The sequence below is a fragment of the Micromys minutus genome (genome assembly GCF_963924665.1).
Source record: "Micromys minutus genome assembly, chromosome: 5".
Taxonomy (NCBI): Eukaryota; Metazoa; Chordata; class Mammalia; order Rodentia; family Muridae; genus Micromys; species Micromys minutus.
In genome coordinates this window covers 54,995,856-55,022,207 of record NC_137974.1, presented here as the reverse complement: position 1 = coordinate 55,022,207, position 26,352 = coordinate 54,995,856, and the positions used below count along the sequence as shown (strand labels likewise).

The 26,352-nt window shown below is 44.5% G+C and overlaps 1 protein-coding gene across 1 annotated transcript in view; it reads left to right on the top strand.

The window, feature by feature from the left end:
• KIF6 (kinesin family member 6) overlaps nt 1-26,076 on the top strand; it is a gene marked incomplete at both ends in the record, with an annotated part of 72,068 nt that extends 45,992 nt beyond the window's left edge. Inside the window, 4 exons of the mRNA XM_080917438.1 lie at nt 8,530-8,677; nt 12,132-12,241; nt 25,150-25,279; nt 26,044-26,076. Coding sequence (XP_080773564.1) covers nt 8,530-8,677; nt 12,132-12,241; nt 25,150-25,279; nt 26,044-26,076 — 421 coding nt within the window. The remainder of the gene's footprint in view (nt 1-8,529; nt 8,678-12,131; nt 12,242-25,149; nt 25,280-26,043) is intronic.
• Nucleotides 26,077-26,352: the final 276 nt, after the last annotated feature.

The window sequence follows — 26,352 nt, the reverse complement described above, 5'->3', positions numbered from 1 at the left end:
GTTCAGTCCACAGGTCAGCAGCGGCAGCTCGATCCACTTGAAAACACTTCACAGACACACTAGCCGTCCAGTTCGATAGAGTCAGGTTAGCAACAACAGTGACATTACCTAGCAGCTACAGCCAGGCCTCAGCCTCTGCTGGAGTCAGCGGGAGGGAGCAACAGGACACGGGAGGTGTTCTCAGCTGTGCCTCTCTCAGGGAAGTGAAGATCAGCCAAGACGTGAGACCCACAAGCCTTGCACAGCTAGCTGGACCAGCAAGCCAAGCTCTGTCTCTGTCACTCTGTGGAGTCCTGTTTATACCTTCCAGACATCACGTGTTCTCCACGTGCCCTACCTCAGCATGTGTTTCCATTCAGCCCAAGTCTGAGGAGTTCCAACAAATGCAGCACAATTATGTCATATAAGATGGGCCAATACATGCATGTTGTTAACAAGAATTCTTCATCGTGTGTCCTTTCACGTTTGCTTTAGCAGAACATCCCCTCTCCTGTGTCTGCTTCAGTGAAATGTTCCTTCATGAGCCCACCTTAGTTTTCACCTGTGTCCATTTCAAAAAAACATGTCTTCACATGTCTGCCCCAGCACAACACTATCCAACACAACTGCCTCTCCAGAGAACCCTTAAGTGTCCATGTCAAGGTTGGCCTGGCATGGAATGGCCAAACTGAGTTACTGTAATACCTCTTAAAATGTCATGTTGTTGGGCTGGAAAGATGGTCCAATGGCTAAAGTATATGCCACACAAATATGAGGACCAGTCCAGATCCCCAGAGCCTACATAAAATGCCTGGCATATGTCATTCCAGCCACAGAAGCCAGAGACCAGGTCTCCGAAGTGAAACAGCTGGAAAGACTAACATCTGTGATTCCTGGTTGGATTGAGAGACCTGCCTCACTATTAAGGGAGAAGCATGATTGAGAATGAATCATGATATCAGCTCTGGGTACACACACACACAGACATACAGACATACACATGCACACGCACACACACACATACACGAACAAACAACAAAACAAAGGCTCTGCACTATTAAATGTATGCATTCAGATATTCTGAGTGAGAACCATTGAGTCATCATACCCCCTAGAAGAGCAGCAGTCATGGCCTTAGGTCCTTTAGGGGACTTAGACTATTTTAGGAAGAGGACAACAGAGTGCAGGCACCACCGCTCTGCAGATGTCATGGGAACTGACTTGTAGCTGCTGTGGCCGGTGATAGGTGAAGTTTCATACTGCTGCAGGTTACCCTTTGTGACAGTCTTCAGTCAGCTTTGCCATGCATCAGCAGGATTTCAGCTACCTTCAAAATCCTGATACTCACGTTTAACTGGTCTACGTTTTCCACACGACTTTGTTCTATCAATATACAAGATAAGCTCTTTTCTCATTCTTAGTTTGTCTAAGGCTCAGTGGTTAGAACCTTCGAAGCTGGATGTAATGGTGCTCACTTGTAACCCCAGCATTTGGATATAGAAGCAGGAGGATCAGGAGTTCAAGGTCAACCTTGACTGCATAGCCTGGGCTACTTGAGCTATTATCTTAACAAACAACAGATAGCTCACCCTTGTTAAGGTACCACTTCAGCCACCCCTCCCCTCAAAGTAGGAGTTGGTCCTCATTGTATGATATCAGCAAGAACTTGAATCAAACAGCTCAGAAAATAGTTTGTATATTTCTCAGAAATAATTTTAGAGGGGGTGGTTCTGTTGACGGAAATGTAGCCAGCAGGCCTCTAATAACATTATCTACTGTTTCTTTTTCTTAAATTATATATGAGTACACATGCATACATGAATATAGAGATTTACCAGCCCCTGTGAGGTGCTTAGAGTTGAACCTGGGTCATCCACAGAGCAGCCTGTGCTTTTACCCACTGAGCCATTTCTCCAACACCCTTTCCTTCCTTCCTTCCTTCCTTCCTTCCTTCCTTCCTTCCTTCCTTCCTTCCTTCCTTCCTTCCTTCCTTCTTTCCTCCCTTCCTCCTTCCCTCTCTCCCTCCCTCCCTCTCTCCTTCCCTCTTTTCTTTTCTCCTTCTCTTCCTTCCTCCCTTCCTTCCTCCCTCCCTTCCTCCCTCTCTTCCTTCCTTCTTTCCTTCCTTCCTTCCTTCCTTCCTTCCTTCCTTCCCTCTCTCCCTTCCTCCATTCCTCCCTCATTTCCTTCCTCCCTTTCTCCTTTTCTCCCTCCCTCTCTCCCTTCCTTCTTTCCTCCCTTCCTCCCTCTCTCCCTTCCTTCCTCCCTCCCTCCCCCCCTCTTTCCCTTCCTCCCTCTCTCCCTCCCTCCCTTCCTCCCTCCCTCTCTCAGTTCCTTCTTTCTTTCTTTCTTTCTTTCTTTCTTTCTTTCTTTCTTTCTTTCTTTCTTTCTTCCTCCCTCCCTCTTTTCCTTCCTCCCTCCCTCCCTCCCTCCCTTTCTTTCTTCCTTTCTTTCTTCCTCCCTCCCTCTTTCCCTTCCTCCCTCTATCCCTCCCTCCCTTCCTCCCTCCCTCTCTCAGTTCTTTCTTTCTTTCTTTCTTCCTCCCTCCCTCCCCCTCTCCCTTCCTCCCTCTCTCCCCCCTCTCTCCCTTCCTCCTTCCTTCCCTTCTTCCTTCTCTCCCTTCCTCCCTTCCTCCTTTTCCCTTTTTTCCTTTCTTCCTTTCTTTCTTTTTTCTTTCTTTCTTTTCTTTTCCTATGATTAAAGTGTGAAGATTAGAATTAATCTTTTATTTAATGAGTTAAATTATCACTACAATTTTTAAAAAGACAATTTCAATATGTAGACAAATCTGGCCATAAATCATGCTGATCAGCCTCCATCTGCCCCCAAGTGCTGGAATTCAACGCATGAGCCTTCATAGCCAGCACAAGAATAATTTTTATTGGTTACTTTGATGTAGTCATTGTATAGATTTTTTTATCAAGCATAAAGAACACCAAGTTTCATTTTTTTCACACTTACCTGATCTTCTATATGAGGTCTAGTTGAACCAATCAAGAATAATACAAAGGAAGAAGCTAAACAGAATTATATTTTTCTAGTATGGAAACATACTATGTATTCAATTAATACTTTAATCTAAAATATCCCAGAGGGTACAGGCTTTATTTGGGGTTATTTATGAAAATACTAAAAGTTAAATTGCTGACAAAATATCTTGTCTTTAGAACTTTTGTTCTTGGGGGAGAAAGGCTCTGCGAAGGGAGGAAGAGGATGTCTACAACAGGCATTTCATCTGATCATCACATGCCGTTCTAGAAATGGTGGAGTGACTTTCATGCCCCTGGCTGTGAGGATCAGCAGGGCGTGCAGTGTGGATTTTAGGATGGTGAGAGGGAGCTAGCGCTGCAAATGTCCATCCTTCCTGGTCAGTTACTAGAATTTGCCTCTCATCTTGCAATGTTCCATCTAGGACAGATGCGTAGGGAAGACAGCAAAAGTACTTTGTTCCTAAGACTTCCTGTAGATTCTTCTTTTTCATTATATTGGAACAGCAGCTTCCTTGTGATGTAACTCACATACATGCCCTTTAACTCTTAAAGAACATGATTTAGGGATCTGGTGCGGTGGCTCAGTGGGTAAAGGCTTTTGTTTCTGAGCCCATGGGCCTGGATTTGATTCCCAGAACCCACATAAGTAGAGAGAACCCACTCTAGTAAACTTGCTAGACCTTCGCCTATGTACCCTGGTGCACACAAGTGTGTGCACACACAACATAAATACACATAGTAGAATTTGCTGATGAATAATATTTAGTAGTTTTTGGAATAATTGTGCAGCTGTTGGTGAGCATCCGTTAATTTTAGGACACGTTTGTTTCCCTCAGAGAAGTCCTTGGTGGTGTGCCCCATTTTCTCCCCAAGTTCTGTCTTCACTCAGCTGCTGTCAGACATTAATCCACTTTCCCTACTGATTGGAAATCTGCTTATCTAAACACAAACAAGGTCTTACCATATATGACATTTGGTTACTGGCTTCTATTTAACTTGGGCTTTAGACTTGAATGCATTCTTTTAAATATATGGATATATGTACGGAGATGACTTGTCTGTTTATCAAAATTAGAAATGAAATCTATTTAAATTCATCGCCTACTTACTTTTCTTTTCTCATTTATGTTTGTGTGTGTGCGAGTGTGCATGTGCATGTGTGTGCGAGTGCATGTGTGTGTGCGTGTGTGTGTGTGTGTGTGTGTGTGTGTGTGTGTGTGTCTGGAGGTCAGAGAAGTGAGTTCTCGCCTTCATGTGAATCTCAGGGATTAAAACAGTTTCTCAGATTTAGCAGCAAGCACCGTTACCCTCTAAGTCATCTTGCCAATGCCATTTTCTACTTTTCAACTGGCTTTCGATATTGTGAAATATTTTCTAATGTGCTTTCACTTGTATGTTTGATGTCAATTTCCTTACAAGGTGGATGATTTGAAAAAAAGGGGGGCGGGCTGGGGAGGTGGCTCGGCAACTAAGATTATATTGCTTTTGCAGAAGACCCAAGTGCAGTTCCCCATCTGGCAGCTCAATAGAATCCGATGTCCCCTTCAGATACCGGTGTGTGTCTGCACTTGTGTGCTCACACCCATGGTCTCCACTCATGCAAACTCACTGTTCATGTGCAGAGGTACAGTTGTAGTATTTTTGCCCCATTCTGTTCCTTTTCCTAATTTTTCTTTATCTTCTCCTCTATTGAATAATTTCATCACTGTTGCTGGAAAAGAGCCAACTCTACATGGAGAGACGGCACAGAAGCACCGCTAGCCAACTGCACACACCTTTGTGCAGGGTCTGATCCTGGGCTCTGAGTTCAGTTCCACTTTATATCGTTCTCCGTAGGCCAGTATTCTGATGACCTTATTAACTGCCTTCCAGTTAGCTTCGAGTGGGAAGGGTGGATTTTCACATTTGTCCTTATGAAAGCTATGTCTACTCTGGCAAAGAGGCAGAAAGGGACAGTGACAGTTCAAATTGTTAATAGTATTTTTTCTCTTCTTTACTCATGAAGCCTATGCCTGAGGAGGATGTCTAGTGTTCCTTCTCTGCCTTATTCCCTCAAGGGCAAGAATCTCTTGCTAAACCCTGAGCTAGGCTGGTGGCCAGCAAGCGCCCAACACACTCTAGCTTCCTCCCACTCACTAGGTAACAGGTGCACACATGGCCACATTGGCTTTTTATGTGATGCTATGGATTCAAACTCAGGTCCCCATATCTACAATGGAAGGTGCTCTTATCCTCAAAAACCCTCACAAAGTTTTCTGAAATTGTCTTTCAGCTCTGGTTAGTGTGTGATTTAAGTGTGATACTCCTACAAGGGTTCCAGTGTTTGAAAGCTTTTCTGTAGTGTAGATGGTGCTGCTTTGTGGGGTGGTTTAGGGGTGGCCTTGCTGAAGGGAACAAGTCGCTGAGGGGCAGAATTTCAGAGTTGCAAGTATCACCCTACTTCATGAGGTTCTCTGCTTCATGCTTTCAGTTGAGGATGTGAGCCCCCCACTTGGGCCATGAAGTCTTCCGCCATGACTCTTGGCTTTGATGAGCTCTTATCCCTCTGAAACGGTAGCCAAAACAAACAAACAAACAAAACAACTCACTTCCTTCTTCCTTCTGTGTAGTCATCTTGGTCAGTTTTGTTTTGTTTTATCACAGAAAACAGAAAAATGACTAATGCATGTAGCCCCCACCCAATTAGAGAAGTCAGCTCTCTGTTGTATGATATGTTCCTTAAATGGCTTAAACTTATCTCCCCTGGTTGTCACAGGAGCATCTCTGTCTGTGTGTAGAGGCACACCTTCTATATCTGGGATTCTGCATCTTTACCTTTACTGCCACTCACTTCTTCTACAGAGACTCAAAGCCAATCACACTGAAGATAAAAAGTCCCTCAAGTCCTTTCCTAAGTATGGTCTTCCAGCACCCAGAGGTGTCTAGGGTCTTCTCATAGTATCTTGCTGTCACGTCAACAGACTTTACAAGCATTCGGCCACATCCGGGCTCAGCTCATTGGCATTGCCACGTCAACTGACTTGGATGCCAAATATTTGCCTGAAGCCAGGCTGCTCACCGTGAGGGCTTTGAGTCAGAAGACACGGGTTCTGCTGTCCCAGCAGAGCTTGGCTGGGAACCAAGGAAAGATCAGGATGGGGAGGCTTGTGAGGGGTTCCAGATCTGCACTGCGTCTTCAGTGGCTGAGCTGTGAGGTTTATGGCTTCCAGACCTCCAGCCATATTGTTTTTAAAATCTTCCTTGGAGCTGGTGGGAAAAGGCTAGGACTTGTGAACTTGGAACACAGTTGAAGCCCACTGTTTCTACTGAGACTCTTTTAAAGGTCAACTTGAGCTGATGGTCATGTTGGGATAGCTTTCAGAGCAATGACAAAGTGGACCTCGGCTCGTTTGCTATGGTGTCTTTGCTCCTATGGAACAGATAAACTCGTGGATCTTAAAGGAAGGTGGTTCCATTACTACCGCTCTCTTTATTTTCCACCTGTATCTTCTCTTGGGACAGATGTATCCAGAAGCACATGTCAAAATGTCTGGGACACAATAGAGAGGTTGATTTAGGATGAGGAGCTTCTGAATAAAGGAAATGGACATTTGCAATCGTCCCTTTGTTACGTATTCACTAGTGCAGTGCGACATGCCAGCCTCTGTAGCTGGTGGGAGTAGGCAGACCACGGCAGACCATGGTAAGGAAGCATATGTTAGTGCAGACAGACAGGTGACTCTGTGTGAGATGAGATTTTGGTATACAAAGGTCAGCTGACTGTTCAGTGAGGAACATGGCTCAGCCAACGCTCTTCATAGGTATGTCTGTGTTAAAATTGAAATGCTAATTTGTACCCGTGTCCTTTGCTTTTCGCAACTGGTAATGCCCCATAAATTTCAGCAATTCTTTCTGTCAAGAGTTGGTGCAGTGTTTAGAATCTGCTACTTAAGATCACCGACCCCATTTACTCAGCAAATCCATGGCAAGAAAAAGATCAACATCCAAATGATACTGCAGTGAGACATCTCTGTCTCTTTGGTGACTGAGTCCACTGGGGGAAAGCTTCAGTAACATTCCAACTCCATGCATCACGTTACTCTCAGCCTCTTACAAGCTGAAAATGTCAACAGTAGACAGTTCCAGTGTGAACATACAGGTGGCAACATGAGTCACCTTCTTGACCCCCAGAGTTGCATTGCTTTCCCCACTCCCTGGATAAGTTCGTTTAGTTTGTAAACTGTACTCACACTCTGCACAGAACAAAACATCTTGCTGAAAGCCCGTGAGGTTGTGAGGTTTCTAGCTGTGTAAGTTGCTAAGGGGCTTAACGGACCTCTTCAGAATAAACGCCTGCTTTATCTCAGGATCACTTTGAGGACAGGTCACTCATCACGTAGCCCAAAGCAGACTGAGCTCGAGAGTGAACTAGTGGCAGATGTCAGCAGCCAGGGCAGAGCAGGATTCCCTATGCACATGATGAACAGCAATCTCAGAGGCGCCACGCACTTAACCCACTTGGAACATGGGTCCCATTGGCTGACATCGTGGCAGCCGATTTGATGGAAAGATCTTGGAGACCAAGAAGCAACTTGTAGAAAAAAAAAACAAAAAACAAAAAACAAAACAAAACAAAAAAACACAAAAAACAAAACCCAGCAAAACAGCGAGTGTTTTCTGTTCTGTGTAGCACAGATAAGAGGCCTACTCTTTCCAAAGCCCTCATCATGCAGAACACAGTGCTAAAAGCCCATCTTACAGATGGTGGTTTGAAGGCTTCTTAAGACCACCGACAAAACAGGGCTCTGTGCTGGGCTGAAATAACATGCATGGGCCAACACCATCCACCAAGGAGAAAGTATTCCAAGTAGGATGGGGGAGGGGAGGTAGTTTCTGAGGACCTCCTGTTGTAGGTACCGTAGAGACACAGATTTCAGGAAACACCGTTGGAAAATCAGTGTACCTAGTAATGTGCAGCTACTGATACAGGTATTCATTGGGGGAGTTAGAGAGTTGCTGTATCACAAGTGTTTCCCCGAAGCCACACCCCAAGTCTAGTATAGTAAAACCGGAAGACACTGTTAAGATGCTGGACTCCATTTGAGTGACGTGTTCTTCCTTAGAGAAAGTCGTTGGTGACCTAAGGTCCCTGGATTAAAACCTAGCCTGCGGGTCAAGGAAATGACTCAGCGGGTAAAGAGCTTGCCACAAGAACCCGAGGACCTTGATCTCCAGCGTCTGTGTAAACGCTGAGCCCAGCAGCATGAGCGAGGGATGTAGAGACGGGAGCTCACTGTCTGGTCAGTTCAGTCCATTAGTGAACTCCAAGTTCAGTGAGAGAGGCTGTCTCAAAAATAATGGTGGACAGGCATCTAGGAAGACCTTTGACCTCCATATGTACTCCTACTTGTGCACAGGCGTGAGAGCACACACAAAATTCTAGCTGGATTGTCACATAAATAGTCTGCAAATATCTTATATGTGTATTTCAGCAGTATTTATAAGGTTACTATTCCATTATGAGTACCTAGCACCAATGTGGGTGTCCACGTACCCATTAAAGCTCTGTCCTTTCTTCTTGCAGCACCTTAGCAGGTTACAATGGCACCATCTTCGCATATGGGCAGACGGGCAGTGGCAAGACATTCACCATCACTGGCGGGGCAGAACGCTACAGCGACAGAGGCATCATCCCGAGGACCCTGTCGTATATTTTTGAGCAGTTGCAAAAGGTAAAGGCGAAGGCAAGGAGGTGCCCAGGATTCTGCACTGTGCCTGCGCGGGAATGTGGGGCTTTAGAATATCTCTGGCCTTCAGAGTTAAAGAAAGGTTAGGATTTTGCTGGAAGTGTAGAAATTACGAAGGAGCTTCTCTTATCAGGGTCGGGTGTCGGCAGAAGCTGAGGCTCCATTTGAGATGTCTACAGGTCTTAAAGAATAAATGACAGCTTTTGTGGCAGAGTGGGGGTCGGTATGAATGGTTGTTCCTGTATCTGGTGTGCGCGTGCATGTGTGTGGGGTGGTATGGAATTCGATGTGGGAGACTCTATTGTTCTCCACTGATTGTGTTTTTGAGGCAGTCTCTCACTGAACCTGAGCTCGTGGATTTGACTGGTCAGTGAACTCTGGGGATGTCCGTCTCTTCCCCCCTAACTCAGCATGAGGCCTGTTCACCTTATGTTGGGTCACATCGCTACGCCACCACATCCAGCTTTTCACATGGGTTCTGGGGATCTGAGCTCTTATCTTCATACTTACCCAGCAAGCACTTTACCCACTGAGCCATCTCTCTCCAGCCCCCTTCTGTGGGTTTTTAACACGACAAATATTGTACCTAGGAGACATGGCATCTTTACTCCCATTTCATAGTTGGAGAAACTGAGCCTCCGTTGGTGTACTTCTCTGGGTCCCCAGCTCTGTAGGCATCCTCTTCCTTGCCTCGCCTCCACACCCTCTGTAGCTCAGATTGGCTTTGCTTTGCTGGCTGTGTTTAAATCCATTTCCTGTGATGAGTCACTTCTCTTCTGTGGTTTTCTGCTTGCCATTTTCTTAAAGTAAGTGCTCTGGAGGCTCCTCTGTCTGCCATCCAGCTCCAGCAAGTCCTTGGATTCTGCATAAATGTCTAACTGGGCCACTGTCACAGTCACTCTGGAACTCCCTACTGAACGCTGTTTGCATTTTGAGTCTTGAGGACAAGAAGAAATTGCTGAGGTCCGCATCATTCTAATTGCCATCCACAGAGCAGTAATTATCCATTAGTTCAGCTCTTCTCTCAGTGGCCCGAGTGCGCCAAGTGTGTGTGCCAGAACACGTGGAAGTGGGAGGGCTGAGCGGAGGGTGTGCCTCGTCCTGAGCCCTTCTCACTTCCAAGTGTGTTCCTGACACTACCTGTCTTGCCTTACATACACACGTCACAAGCAGGGGCTGTAATTTCCAGTATTTTTTTGTTGCTGTGGACTGAAGTGGAAGGCTGTCATCTAAGACAGATGGGCAGGGCTGTGTAGGCTGTCAGGGTTCTGAGACCATGTGTCACGGGTGGCATGTGATGTCTTGTCTCAGTGACATGGAGCTGCTGGGAGGAGACAGAATAGATGGTATTTCAAGATCTCAGGCTGGGGAGACGGCTTAGTAGTTAAGAGCATGCCCCACTCTTGCCGAGGACTAGAGCTTTGTTCTATCACCCACATCAGGCTGCTCACAACTACCTACAACTCCAGCTCCAGAGGACCCAATGCCCTCTTTGAGCCCCCACAGACACCACATTGTCATGCATATACACATAGAGAAAAACACATAATTAAGGATATTCAAAACAAATCTTTGAAGTTCTTGGCACACAAAGTTCATGATCATTATTACCCTCTATTAATATTCATGTATGCAAATGTTCATCAATTGTTAGCACACTCATTAATATTCATATGTGTATATGTGTCCAAATGATACCTGATCAGTTTCAGGAAACCTTTTGAAGCTCTCAGAACCAGTGAACCCATATCATGCCCATTGTAATCACAATGGAGTGTGCTAAGACCAGCCCGGCCACCTAAAGAGCCTATGCAGTGTGCCTAGAAAACCAGACTGGACCCGGAGGCCCCTGCTGATTGTCTCAGACTGGAGGGCTCACTGCAAGACTAAGGCTAAGTCTTTCTTCAAGACAAACCCAAAGCCCAGTGCATCCTGTGTCATGAAAGGCCCATGAGTGGCAACACATTTCCACTGGACTTAAAGGTTCCATTTGCTTCAGAAAACCCTTCTCCTTATGCTGGGGCATTGTGGGGTGCAGACTGTTTGGGGCAGAAAAAGTCGCTGTGCGCAGACGTCTCAGATACTGAAAAGGACCACGGACCATGAGCACAGCACTCAGCAAGACCTGAGTGTGGTGTGTAAGGCAGTCAAGCTGCAGGAGAAACGGAAACCGGAGGGGCCGAAGCAGCATCCTTACCCTGCTGTAAAGAAGAGAGTGTCTCCATTCTAGACAATGGTGCACACTCACTCTTCCTTTTTGTGCCCGTTCTCTTTACACTCTTTTGTTGTTTTAGCAGCTTTGATCGCTGCTGTGACCGAATGACCAACAAAAACTACTTAAGGTGGATTTTGACTCAGTGTGTGAGGCAGTCAGTACACCATATGGGGAGAGCAGGCTATTGGGAGCATGATGTGACTGTCACTCAACATGTCCACAGTCAGGACACAGAGTTACCAATGCTCGTGCACAGCCCCTTCCTCTCTTTCCTCTCATTCACTCCGGAACCCTCAGAGGTGCATCTCCTAGGTGACCAGAAATCAAGTTGACCCCACGGATTACCTTTCTCTTGGAGGTTTCTAGACATTGCATTTAAAACACATTATCAACATCAGTCACAGTAGCAGCCTCCACAGTAGTTCCCTGGTGCCCAGGTATTTTGGGTAGGACTTGAAATATCGACACTCCTCTCTCGTGGTAGTTTTGCAAGATCATGGTTATTTTGTAAATTAGTATGTTTTAGTGTGAGACCCTGTTAGGAGCAGGACTACTCTTGCAGAGGTTGGAGGTGGGTTTCCAGCACCCACATTGGGTGGCTCACAACTGCCAGATCCAGCTCCAGGGATCTGACGCCCTCTTCTGGTCACTACGGGTACCCGCACACACATGTACACACACAGAGTAAATTATTAAATGTTTTTAAAAGAATATAAAATTCTGAGTAGTGGGAAAGTAAAGGAAATGAATTATGATCAAGGATAGAAACTTCTTTGCTACTGAAGTCTTTGCTCTCTTATGCAAAGTGTTCACAGAGTGTAAGTTTGTTTGATTTTTATTTTTTGTTTTTGTTTTGTTTTTTTTTTTCCTTAGTAGCCTTTTGTGGCAGGGATAGGGGTCAATCTGGAAAGTTAAAAAATAATGTTTTGTTCATTCTACAACCAAGTTGGCTCACTGTATTTTATGTATAATGTGGAACCAATAAAACTAACAGACTGAAGTTACTTATAATCATGGATATTGGCTATTACAAGAAAAAAAAAAAGCCTTCATGCAGATGGCCACAGCAACTCGAAAGTATCACGAACTGAAAATGTAAACCATATAACATGGAACGGCACAAGAGGGATGCTGTGAGCAAAGCCCAGAGACAAATGGTGCACCTCTCTCCAGCCAAACAGTTGTTTTTAGTCATTAAACAATGTCTTTTCCTTCCCCGCTCAGGACAGCAGTAAGATCTACACAACACACATTTCTTACTTGGAAATCTACAATGAATGTGGCTTTGACCTGCTGGATCCAAGACACGAAGCCTCCAAACTGGAAGATCTGCCGTGAGTAGCAGGCTAGCAAAGGCCAGCAGGAAATGGTTTTCAGACGCTCGTCTCCATGGTTGCCTTTGAAATGCCGCGTTTCTGGTCTTGATCATAATTAGCAAATACCGAATAGCAGCATCTTTCCGTAACGGGCAGGCATGGTAGGTTCTAGGATTGCTCGAAACTCATTTCCCGGGGGAAAACTATTTGGGAGTCGGCGTGAGAGTGCAGTGGGGTGGACTCGGTGGGCACGGGAGATTGGAGGCTACACTGTACCTCTGCCCACATACTCCTTTAATCGCCCCCTTCTTCCAAAAGCATTATTTAATTTATGCAGCAATAAGATAATCTGAGAGGAAAATAAAATTGGAAAATTTCCCTCAAAAGCTTCTCTGTTGTCATTAGCACTGACATTCTCAGCCCTTTGATCAGATCAGTGTTAGCTGCTTTCAGTGGAACTGCAGTCTTCAAATCTGTTGACAGCAGATGCTCCCCTGCCAGGGGGTCACGCAGCCTTGCTGTTTGTTTGAAACCTGCCTGAGTTAATGGGTAATCATTCTGCTGTTTCTACCCAGGTGTTTTTTTTGCCTCAGTAGCTGCCTACACCCAAGGAAGAGTGTTTTGAAGATTCATTTTATGTTTAAATGAGTGTGTGTGTGCACGTGCTTGTGTGTGCACATGCGTGTGCATGCGCAATTGAGTACAGATACCAGTGGGAGCCAGAAGAGGGCATCCAATCGCCTGGGACTGCAGATACAGAGGTTGTGAGCTGCCTGCTGTGGTATGGGTACTGGGAACTAAACTTGGGCCCTCCGGAAGAGCAGAGTATGCTTCTGATTACTCAGCTATCTCTCTATGCCCCTCACACACATATATTTCTTATAAAATACACTAAAGCCATTTAGAAATACAGAGGAATTTTTGGTGAAAAAGATTGCCTGCAAGTTTTATGTTCAATAGCCAAGTTATTAAATTAGTTAAAAAATGAAAAGACGTAATAAAATAAATTTATGATTCATATATTCTTATATTAACAGTGGTTGAGGTGTTTCATGTATCACCTTTTTATTTTCACAAAACTTCAGAGATGAAGTCAGGAAAAAGAACAGTTATTTGTATTATAAAAAAATTGGTTTAACAGTGAGAAGACAGATCACCAACTCTATGGAATAAAATAGCTTTGCAAACTCAGGAGAATAAATTTTACTTTTAAAAAGTTAAATCCTTTTACTGGGATTAGAAATGGAAGTGTTAGACATAGGTCTGGTTGGGAAGACTGTGCTGTGCATGTTGTATGACACCACATTCACATGTGAAACCTTAATCACCTATGTAATGGCGCTGGGAGATGAAGCTTCTGGTTATGTGCAGGTCCTTAAGGTGCAGCCCTGATCAACATAGTTATTGTCCATATAAAAGAGTTATTGTTCTTATAAACGTGTATTAGTTTGGCCCAGTCTGCAATGTTGAGGACTCCAGGAAAGGTTGGTAGCTCATAGTCCAGCAGAGGGCTTGAGTGAAAACCTTGATTTGGAATTTGAGTCTCTGTGACTGTGAGAAATATTTCTATTGCTGTGGTCTGCCCCATATATTTACTGTCTCAGCAGACCAGGTGCACTGTGGAAAGGTGTCAAGATGAACCTGAGAGAAGTTCCTGAAGCCACTGGAACCAGTTTAAGGAGGGGCTTGAATGCCAGGCTTCTGGTTTGAGGTTCATTTTAGTCCTGATCAACTTATTGTTTTATGTTTTCCAGGTTGACCTATAGACCTCCAGTTTAAATATTGTTTAAATGTGTTTTCAATGTATTTAGAAGGCAGTTCAATACCATATTCATTTAACAAAATTATTGTAATAGGTTCACCTGTAGGAGCTCTAAGTTCCATAGCCCGGGTTCTTGGCTAGGTTTGCAGGGTCTTCAAATAGAATAAAAGAGTCATTGGCTACACCCATAACATTAATGCCACTATTACACCCATGGGCTTATCTTGATCACTCATTGTTGTAGCTAACAGGGTTCACAGCTGGATAAGACTACTGATAACTTTTCTCCCCCAGAAAACTGCATGACACCTTCCAAAATTGTGAAAGCTAATCGTCAGCGAGAAAGTTTTCAGATTAATTTCAGCTTGATTTCTTGGAGTCCTGTGACCAAAGCATGTGATGTCTTCAGCAATAGGGCCTCACTGTCAACTTCTGTTGAGAAAACTAAGAGTGATGGCAACAGCCTATGTTGACTCAGGGACTTTAAAGATTGCTTTCAATTCTTTCAATTCGACTCATCAGTACCTAGCCGTCGGCAGACCTTGAGCAATCCCAGGAGTGAAGGGGTTGTCTCTGATAAACAGAGAGGAGAAATAAAACTGAGGTATTTAGGAAGAAAGAGAGAGAAGAAGAAAGATGTGGAGGAAGATGAGATAAGGTGATCCAGAGGGAGGGTACTTCGACCCTCAGATCTGACTGAATTAGAACTGAAGGGTGAACCCCCAAAGGTTGCTTTTGTCGGAGAGGTTTGATTTTCCCAGCATTTCAGAACAATTAATTGGCAGCCTAGCAACAGGTCTCCCTGCACATATGTAGCAGCTTGACCTTCATGTGGGCTTTGAACAACTGGAACAGAGGCTGTCCCAAAGCCTTGCCTGTACGTGGGATATGTTCTTCTAGCTGGGCTGCCTTGTCTGGCCTCAGTGGGAGAGGAAGCAGCTAGCTCTCAGAGGAGAAGGAGAGGGGGGAGCACTGAGGGGAGGTGTGCAGTGCAATGAGATGAAGAAATAGAAAATAAAGTAAAATAAAATCCAGATACTCACACTTTCATGCTAGAGTGCCAAGAAGGGGTTTAAATACACTGGGGCTGTGAGAATTAAGGAGTACATTAAAAGGATGTCTGTCAAAAACTTGAGTTGACATTGAAGACTTTGCAGATGTGGCTTTGGGTCTGCAATGCTACACTGTATATATTTATAATAATGTATTCTGAAGTGGAGTATATGTGGCAAGGAGTATGTCTCTCTTGGCTTAGTAGCCTCCCTCTTGTCAATCCCTTAATATTTTTTTTAATTATCTATGTGGCTGGGGAAGTGGTTCCATTGTTAAGATGCTTGTCATGCAAGTGTGAGGACCAGAGTTCAGATCCTCAGAACTCCCATAAATGCAGGGTAGTTGTGTTGACCTGCCTGTAGTCCAAGCCTCAGAAAGTAGAGACGGGACTCCCAGAGCAAGCTGCCTAAGGAGAGTAGCTATGTTAGCAAGCTCTGAGTTTGACTAAGTGACCCATCCTCAATAAGGTGGAAGAGCATTGAAGGATGATTCTCAACTTCAGCCTTGCACACAACCACATGCATGTGTGCACATATGCATGCATATCTACATGGCAAACATGCCTGTACACACATGCACATATGAAAATGAAAAAAGAGAAAATTATTTGTTAAATTGAAACAAATGAATTGAGACTATGAGGGTGAAGAAGAGGAGCAGAGCACAAATTATGTCCATGGAAACCACTTTACAGCTTGAGGTTGGGTTGGGATGAGAAAGAAACTTCACTCTCTAAGTAAAAGGATGCATGCACACAGCACTTCAGTAGAAACCATAATATTCTGAATCTAGCCACAGCTTGAATTTTATACAGATTTTTTCATTTTTCTGTTTTTTTTATTCACTGTATGCAGTGGGTCAAATACAGGTTATCTGTCTTCTCATGTCTAACATCCAGTGTTCAAGGACTGGTGATGGTCACAATGTGAAACTTTCTTGGTGATTTTTTTTCTCCGTTTCACACAAGAACAGTGATCTGGATAGTTTCTAATGTTCCCCACCTGGAAAATAAAAAGGACAGTGATTCCATTTTCCATGTGTCCTCTGCATCCCTGAGCATGCATTCTTCCCATGTCCTCTGCATCCCTGAGCATGCATCTTTCTGTGTTCTCTGCATCCCTGAGCATGCATTCTTCCTGTGTCCTCTGCAACTGTGAGCATGCATCTTCCCATGTCCTCTGTATCCCTGAGCATGCATCTTCTCGTGTCCTCTGCAACTGTGAGCATGCATTCTTCCTGTGTCCTCTGCAACTGTGAGCATGCATCTTCCCATGTCCTCTGCATCCCTGAGCATGCATCTTCTCGTGTCCTCTGCAACTGTGAGCATGCATCTTCCCGTGTTCTCTGCATCCCTGAGCATGCATTCTTCCCGTGTCCTCTGCAACTGTGAGCATGCATCTTCCCATGTCCTCTGCATCCCTGAGCATGCATTCTTCCTGTGTCCTCTGCAACTGTGAGCATGCATCTTCCCGTGTCCTCTGCATCCCTGAGCATGCATCTTCCCGTGTCCTCTGCATCCCTGAGCATGCATCTTTATGTGTTCTTTGCATTCATGATCACTCGTGGAATTTAATAGTGACTCTCGGTGCTGGTCAGGTGGCTGCTAGAGATGGAATGGGCTTGAAAGTCCATCCTTCAGTGGCTTGTCTTTCACTGCAGTGTGACACCGCTGATCCAGGTGAGAGGTAAACTGGGTACATATACACACAGTGACATATAAATATATATGCACATACATATGAATCAATAATAAAATGAAACTAAAATACACACACACACATTACACCTACTACAAAAATTAATGAAATAAGTCTTAGGTGTAAATGCACAGTTCAAAAGTTAAAGTCTGGAGAACAACATGGAAGGAAATCTAGCTGAATCTGGGTTAGGCGATGAGTATTTAGATAAAACAGCAAAAGCATGATGCACGAGAGAAAAATACTGATAAATTGAACTTCATTAAAATTAATCTGTACGTTGTTCTATGAAAGGCTCTTTGAGAAGGCTGAGTAAACAAGGCATGCATGCAGAGAGAGTGACCACAAACACCATCTGATAAAGGGCTTACAGCCTGAGCTGGAGACATGGCTGCTCTCCCAGAGGAGCTTGCTCAATGCACAGCACCCACTTGTCTGCTCACAACATCTGTCACTGCAGGATTTGTCACCTTCTGGTCTCCACAGGCACTGTATGCACGCTCTGTACATATATTGCTGGCAACACACACACACACACACACAAGACACAAGATAGCAGAGCTGTAAAAGTGGATTTATATGCAGAATAATGCAATGCCGCTTAAAAGCCAGTAAGAATAAAGAAATGGATGATTTAATTGGACAAAGGATCTCGCCAGATGTCAGTGAGCTCAGCAACATCTGTAACTGAAACAATGCTGAGGGGCCACTGTGTGCCCAAAAGAGTGGCTAAAATCCCAGAGTCTAACAAGGCCAAAGGCTGGTGAGGTTGTAGAACAGTGGAAGTTCTCACTGCTGGTGGTAATGCCAAACGATATGGTCACAGCTGGAAGACAAACCAGAAGCATCTTATAAAACCAAACATTCATTACGCAACACAGCAGTCATGTGCCTAGATATTTACCCAGATGAGCTGAAAACTTAGATTCTCACAAAACCTGCTCACACGTGTGAGGAGCAGGTGCTTTCGTGCTTGCCCCAAGCTGGGGGCAACCATAATGTTCCTCTAGAGGACGAGCAGGAAAGCTCTGGTGTGTCCATGCGGTGTTGCCATGGCTTGTTCACACAAAGGAAGCTACCCCAAGTCACAGAAGAAGCATAAGGCATGTTGTCAGCACAGAGTTGTTCAGAAAGCCCACGTGTCCATGGAGCTGACATCTGGGAAAGGCAGTTTTAAGCAATATGACCCTGTGTGCCGGTGCTTGAGAAGGAAGGCGGCGCGGCCAACAGAGGAGTCAGTCAATGGAACTAGTCTATATGATTATGTGGTGGGATCACAGTGGTTATATGTCACTATACAGATGTCAAGTCCTAGAGAATTCACAGCACAGAGGGTGACCCCCTAATGTGCTTAATACAGAAAAAATTCCCCCAGCAGCAGAAACAAACCTAGTCAGCAACTGGGACGAGTCTCTGAGAAACCTCACCTTTCCTGCCTGATTAAGTTCTGCAACATTCTGTACCAGAATTACAGAAACAGAGAACAGAGCAGAACAGAGCAGTCAGGCGGAGGGCGGGGAGAGCTGTACAGGATCAGCCTCTGTCCTTGAAGACTTTAGCTTGGCTACAGTGAGATTCTTAGGCGGTCTAAAGCTGCAGAGTGTAAATATTCATAATCACACATGAGCACAGTATGATTTAAGTCTCAAGTCCATTGTCCCACCTATGATATGTTATCAGTTCCACAAAGCTTTCTCACTGGCGGGGCGGGGGGGGGGGAGGGGGGTACTGGAGAGGATCGCTCGGAGATTAAGACAGGTACTGTTGCAGACATGGTAGCTCACAGTTCCAGTGATTCCAGTGCTCTCTTCTGGCCTCTGCAGATGCCTGAAAACATGCTGTGTGTGTGTGTGTGTGTTGATATGCGTGTGTTTGTGCGTGCGTTTGTGGGTGTGTCTTTGTGTGTTTGTGTGTGTTTGTGTGTGTGTGTGTGTGCATGTGTTTGTGTGGGTGTGTTTGTGTAGGTGTGTTTGTGTGGGTGTTTGTGTGTATGTGTGTTTGTGTGTGTGTGTGTGCTCGAAGAGTGAAATCATTTTTAAAAAGTTGCTCTCATAGGGAAAAGATGGGCTCCAGATTTGTGGGATATCTCTGCATTATTTCCTACAGCTGATAGGAATCTACATTTATCTTAAAGTGTTTGATTTTGTGAAATGTAACTAGCCATATGCTCATGTCTAGATATGCAGACAAATGTACATATTATGTCTTCAGTCTATTCTATATTTAAGTAATTTTAAATGGAAATAGAAGTTGTTTTTGAACACACCTCATGTCACATTGCTATAATGGGACTGCACTTAAGAGTTTAAGTGTGTCTCCCGAGGCAAAACAGAACTGTTGGTCTTAGCTGCACAGAAAATAGACACCTTCCCTTAGTTAATTTTAGTATTCCTAAACGGCAGGCATACCATTTAAGACTGTGATGATTATCATGGCTGTTACTGTAAAAGAGCCACTGGCTATAGAGATGCCCCGGTGGCTCCATCAGAGGACCAAAATTCAGATCCAAGCACCCATGTTGGGTAGTTCACAGATCTTTGTGACTCCAGCTTCAAGGGGCTCTAATGGCCTCTTGTGGCCTTTTTGGGACACACACGCGCACACACACAGCCCTCACATCAAATACAATTAATTGTAATACAACAACAACAAAAGCACAAAAAGAATCCGTAGGCTCCAGCATCCAGTATTGAAATCTTGGCTAAAAGATACTGTACAGCTCTCCGATAGACACTTGTTCCAACAACAACAACCACAAATTTCAGAGTGGAGTGTCAGTCTTTGGACAGTGCTGCTGTGCAGTACACAACCTGTATGATTAGGAACCCTTGCAAGTTGACATTTAAAGAAGAAATCACATGATAGCGCTTGTCTATAACATGAAAATGAGGGTCCGCATCCATGGCTGTAACTTCTGGGAAGTTCCTGTCAAGGCTGTGGAGCATGGAGCAGGACAGTTCTTCCATTGATGGCTTCCATTATCGAGAGCAAGAACTTGGCCATTGTTCTTCATACGCCTTCCAGTAAGTTACAATGAGCCTACAAATTCCTACCGAGTAGCCAAATGGAAATGATTCTGTTTATAGAGAAAATACAAAGCTTGTTGCTTCCCCATCATTAAGCAGACTGGGTACACTTAGCAGAACTTTTCCACTTAGGTGTCCAACTCAGGAGGATCGCTGACTTTTGCTTGAAATGTAAACATTTTAGAAACATTTTGTGGGGAAACTATTCACAGGCCCACTCCAAGGAATCAAATAAATAGTCTGGTGGGTTTCCATCCTGGAAGTTGAATGTTTATTTAAGAAACACTAATACAGCCCTCTTGCAAGCCTGTAAAACTTGTAGGCAGAAGCAAGGGCTGGGCAGAAGCTTAGGAAACAATGGCCGCTGTGTAAGAAGGAGCATGAAGGAGAGGGGCCGGGGAAGGATGCAGCTTGAGGAAAACGTTTACCAGTGATCTTCATTTTTCCCCAACTTTAACAGTGCCGCCAGCAGTGGTAGAGTTGAGACCCTTCTCATCTCCCAGTTAGCATCCAAGGTGAGAGGGAGTAGCCAGGCAGGGTTTCCAGAGCCTGCGAGGGGGCAGGGCTGACAGGCTGGCATGCCCGGGAGACTGTGAGCAGGAGAGGCCAGGCAGTGAACAACAGTCCAAAGCTGCTTGTCCAAGGGAGGAGGCAGACACCAGGAGAAACTCAGTGAAGAGAAGACTGGGGGTGGGGAGGAGGGGAGACAGGAGAGAGAGAGAGAGGCTCAAAGATCGCACAGGAAGCTGGGCATGGTGAGGCACACCTTTAATCCCAGCACTCTGGAGGCATGCACAGATCAATCTCTGTATGTTCGAAACCAGCCTGGTCAACATAGCAAGTTTTATGTGAGCAAGGGCTGCACAGTGAGACTCTGCATCGGTAAAAACAAACCGACAGATAAGTAAATATGACAGCACCAGGGTGTGGATGGAGCCTTTTCTAGGGTGCCCATGAATGGGTGCTTAGCAGACTAGGAGAGAGCCATGGGCTTCAACATCAGCCAGCGCCTGCCTGTACCTGCTTTTCGAACCCTCCATAGACAAGCAGTCAGAAGATATGAGAAACACCGCAAAACAAACAATTCTGAGACACAAAGACAGCAAAGTTACAACACACCGCTGAAATCACCATGAAGGAAAACCCGGGGACATGCAAATTGGAATTTGAGCAAAGTGGCAAAGTCAGACAAGCACCCAGGAGTAATGCTGGCATTTGGTCCAGAGAAGCCACATCAGAGGTAAAAGCCTGTGAAGGGTCTAAAAGTCCCTCCTGTGGTGCCAACAAGGAGCTAACACTTCCCTCTTCACTCCTCACGCCTCCACTGCTCCCCCCAGGCACACCCCGAAATCAGCGACCCCCATAGCTCGCCTCGCCCATGAGCCTGCTCAGCATCCCTCAGTGTATACTGGGTTTTCAGTTTACTGGCACAATGGCAGAAAACACAGACGTTGTGACTTCCTTTCAACTGCTTTTTTTTTTTTTTAATTTAGTGATGAAATAAGCCCTGTGGGTACTTTAGATGCCCAGTCCCCCACTGAGTCATAGTTATTGTTGTGATCAACATTATGTGGCTTGTTTATCCACAGGCTGAATGACCAGTATAACCTTCCTATGGTGGCCAGGGTCAGGGTCTGGCATTTCAGGTTCTTGGCACTTTACCCAAAGAATGGAAAATTAGGGCTCACTCGGATTTGCATTAGATGCCAGCTGACTTTGTTCTTAGCGAAGCAATCTTCATAGAGGAACACTGTCAAGACTGACAGAGGGTCATGTGAGTGAAGAGAAACGCAAGGGCACTAATATTGCTTGGGGCTTCCTTTACTGAAGTTTAAGAGAAGGAAAAGCTGGTTACTATGAGTGTGGACAAGGCGGGTCTCTATCTTGATTGACATACTAGGTTACATAGTCATTTTTCTCCATTGCACACATCCTTTCCCATAATGCACCAGATTTTAATCCTATGCACAGCCTATTAAGCATATATGCATATGTAAATTGAAGATTTTCCCCAAAATGTAACTGGAGGATAGTTTTGCCTTCTTTTTTAATCCACACCTAAAACTAGTTAGGCAACACTGGCCCATCCTTTCTTCGTACCCAGATACACTTGAATAGACTTTGTCTAAATTTGATAATTAGCAGGGGGATGGAGTAGGGAAACTTACACCACTGTTTAGAGATGGGAGAATATGTGTCCAGGTTGCAGGTGGGATGTCAGGATTCTGAAGTTGCTGAATACATCATTTGGGAACAGGTTTATGTGCATGGTGTGTGCAGGTGAAGGAAGTAGGCTCTCAGTGCATTATTACAAGAAGTTGTGTGCCTAACCTAAAACTAAATGGGGGTATCAAGGCAGAGTATCTTAGGCTTACCTGCCTCAAATATTGGACTCTTAGTAGTTCAGTTGCCTTGCCCAAGCATAGATTAATGTAGCTTCTCCCTGTCCTCAGCCACAGTCAGGAAACAGTAACTTTCCCACTGAGTCAGGAGATGGAACTGGCTGGGAAGTAAAGAAAAGGGGCCAGAACTAGCCACTGTATGTACCCACCATCAAGGGATTAGGATAAGAGGTTCTCAGTGCTGGTCACACACCACTCATTGAGAGCTTTGACAGAAGCTGACGTGCAGATGGCAATAGGACCAATCAGGGACAAGTGAATCTCAGGGGGTATGGCCTCTGCTCCTCATAGTAATTCACACGAGAGGGTTTAGGGCTAGGCTTAGAGTTAGGACAAGGTTGAGGGCTAGACTTCAGATTCACCTCAGGGTTCTGTTTGGTACTAGGGTTCAGGCTAAGGCCAGAGTTAGGGTTTGGGGCTCGGAATAGGATTAGTGCCCTGGCTATACAGTACTATTGTGAGGGCAGCTGTGTGAGTAAAGGCCAAGACTACAGCAATGGCTGGAGGGAAGGTGAGTTTTTATTGCCCCTCTTTCTCTGTTTCCCCTACTGGGGTCTTGCAGAGAAGGAGTGGTATTCAGGTCTCCCTTTATTTTAGGCTAGTGCTGTAGAGATGGAGAATCCTTTTCCTTCATGCTAAGTGCCCGGATTCTTTTCCCTTTTCACTTCTAATATTTCACCATCTCATTGCTTATTTTCCGACTTCACCTTCAAATATTACTTCATGTCTCACACCTCCCCTGGTGAACCTAGAGGTCAGAGAGAATCTCGTCTTCTGTGTCCCTGGAGGATGAACTTATTCAAAACGTCTGGAGCTGGTCAGAGGCAAAATCTAAGGCATAAAAGGATCTTCTCAAAATAGAACACAGCTCATCCATGCCAATTAAGAGAGCCTTCAGACTTTCCGGGCATCTCCAATCCGCTCACTCCTGAGTCTTATTAAAAATAAATAAAGCATGCTTGTTTTCACTAAGGAAGAGCGTTTTTCAGTCTTTGTGGGTATTGTTGAAGGGTCTACGGTGGAGTCATCTGCAGAAAAGGAACACACCTCCAGGGACACATTGCCTGCAGATGTGCCGGGCAAGTTACATTTCCTTACTGCGGTTAGTATTTTAAGTGCCCACAAATTACATATGAAAAGGCCAGAAACTTCCTTGAAAAATGGGGAAAAAAATTTAATTATGGTATTTGAAAAATCTTCATTTAAAAGGTAACCATATCCTAAATAAGTCTTTCCTTATTCACATATTTTATTTTTAAAAATAACTCTTCTTTATTCTTGAGAATTTCATACATCTATAGAATGTCAAGTACATCCCAGATTTCCTTTCTCCAACTCATCCATCTTTTCCTCAATGTGTCGCCCTCCAAACTTCCTGTCTTCTTTTGTGATAACCCACTGAGTCTAATTAGTGCTGTGTACACACTCTTGCTTGTGAAGACCGTATTGCTGATGACTTCAGACATTTCTCTTGCAGGATGTACAGGAACCAGTCTCGAACTGACCAGGAAACTTCCTTCCTGCTGACTAGCTTTCATGATGTCTAATGATACTAAGCAGGCTCTTGTGGTAGGAAAGTCACCAGTAGTCTTTCTCAGGGATGGACCCTGCATGATGCAATGCCAACTGTCCAGACAAGATGTGCCTACTGATGCAGTAGCAGTATAGCAGTTATTGGAGTAACCAACCACTTTCTGACTGGACTTGAGGCCCATTTCTCAGGAGGGAAATCTTTGCCTGCTATTTTATTTCTGAGGTCGTGATCTCTAGTAGAACCTGCTATTGCTAATTTGCAAAGTGGCCATGCTGTGAAACTGCCTTCTAAGTATTTATGTTAATACCCACAGACCTGAGCTGCTCTCAGCTTTGGTCAGAGATGATATTTTCCCCCCAGTGGGCAGTGGTCAACACATAGATGTATAATTGGTCAATGTGCTGAGAAGAAAAGATTTTAGTGCTAAGCCCTACATGGGGTATCTTTATGAACCCTTGCCCCCAATAAATAAGGTTTCATGGTGAGGAAAGAGTGTGTCCATTTTCTTTTCCTTTAAAGAAGAAGTGTCCTAGAGGGTACCAACCTTTGCTAAACATCACCATTTTAAAATCTGAAGCAAGTGAAATACTCCCAGAGATGGTCTCTAGCCAAACTCGTGAGTGACATACATTCCCCTGGAAAGAAACTCTCTAGTCACTCCAAGGCTGCAGTCTGTAAATCTTGGGAGCAAGATTGGAGGAAGTTTTCCAAATCTTGTCCACTGCAGGATGTCTGGAAAAGGACCAGGAGAGAATCTTAACCAGTCATCTGTGGATTCAGGGTTGGGAGGAAAGAGGCTGGCTCTGGGACAGCCTTAAGATCACTGTAGTGGCAAATGTGATGTCTTAGCAAAGGCTCTGGCAGAAGATGCAATAGAAGGCAAGGTTTGTCATATAAGGACAGGACCAAGAAATGCCTTTGATGGACAAGGTAAGTATCATGAACTTCTTGGTTGCTTTTCTTACCTTGATGAGAAAAATCCAGAAGAATCTCTCAAAGAGGGATGATAGCTACCTGGGTTTCCATCACGTGGAAGCTGATGAGTCATGTTGTATACATCAGGCATGATAGGACACGGAATGCAAAGTTGAGTGTTTTGTCCATTTAAGAAACTGAATTATGGACCAAAAAACAGTGTCACTTCATTTCTGGATACAGAGGTAGAGAGTTAACAGCTTGCTCTTTAACTCGGACTGAGCATGTGTTCTGAGGTTTAATGACACTGGTACACAGCTTCGCAGTTGGGTGGCTGAGGTATTTCCCCAGCTTTAGCACTGTTTGGCAGCACTGTCCACGGGTGTCAGTGTTGGGTACTAATCCAGGGCTGTCTAGTGTCTCCTGAGTTTGGTTCAGCACATCCTACTAGATGGTTTCTAAGCATAATGCTGTTGCTACACATCTAATGCTTCTCAGCAGTACCTTCTTCTCTCACCCCTCTCCCGTCACCCCCAGGAAAGTGACAATACTGGAGGACCCTGATCAGAACATTCACCTGAAAAACCTGTCTCTTCATCAGGCAACAACCGAGGAAGAAGCTTTGAACCTACTCTTCTTGGGGGACACCAACAGGATGATTGCTGAGGTAACAGGCGTCTCAAGCAACTTGCTCAAGATCATGAGACAGGATAGAATTTGAAAGCCACAAGACCTTCATAATAATATGGTCTGAGTTTCATGTTGCAGTGTAAGAAACCAAGATCCAGAGAAATGAGATCTTCCCTGGGTTACCTACCCTGGTCAGCTTTAATTTTCAACTTACCACCACCTAGAATGATTTGGGAAGAGAGTCCCGATGAGGGGTTGCCTGTATTGGGATTGCCTATGACCCTGACAGTAGGGAAACCCCAGCCTACTGTGGGTGGCATCATTCTCTAGGCTGAGCACAAGCAAGCAGGAACATATGTGCATTTGTTTTTCCTTGTTCTTTCTTGATTATGGGTGTAATGTGACGAACTGTCTCAAGCTCCTTCCACCAAGACTTCCCCAAAGTGCTGGGCTAGAAACTGTTTTTCTTTTTTTCTTTTCTTTTTTTTTTTTTTTTTTTTTTTTTTTGTGAGCTACAACAAAACATTCTTGCCATGTAGTTGCTTTTTGTGAGTATCCTACCCCCACATTTGAAGTGTCAATTATTTATTTTGGTATAAAGATAGGAAGCTGAAAAATATATTGCATTTAAAGATTTCTTGTTTCCCTTTCACAGTGTGGAGCTACTTCCTGCACACAGCAATCTGTTCAAGGTCAAGTTCCTTGAGCAAGGACACTTAGCTCTCCTTGTTCCTAGCCCACTGCTTTCTATTTCGCCACACTGTCTGACTTTTCACTTTTCTGCTTTTTAATTTAACACAGATTGTTTTGCATCTAATCAGTGGCAACCTATAAAACATCTTAATTATAAGATGCTTCCTTTTTGAAATTGAAAAGTATAAGGCACAGTTCATTCTTCCTACCCTCAGATTGCCGGTCTAGTGGTATGTGTTTATGTCGCTGTATTTTCATTTAGTTGGTGAGTTAATATTTGTAAAGCACTCAGAAAATAGCATGGAACACAGGAAGTTATGTGTTACATGATCCAGGGACACATTCAGGACTTCGCTTATCTGATATTTAGATTTAACTGGGTTCTTTTATTTTGTCTTGAGACCCTTTATGTAGCAG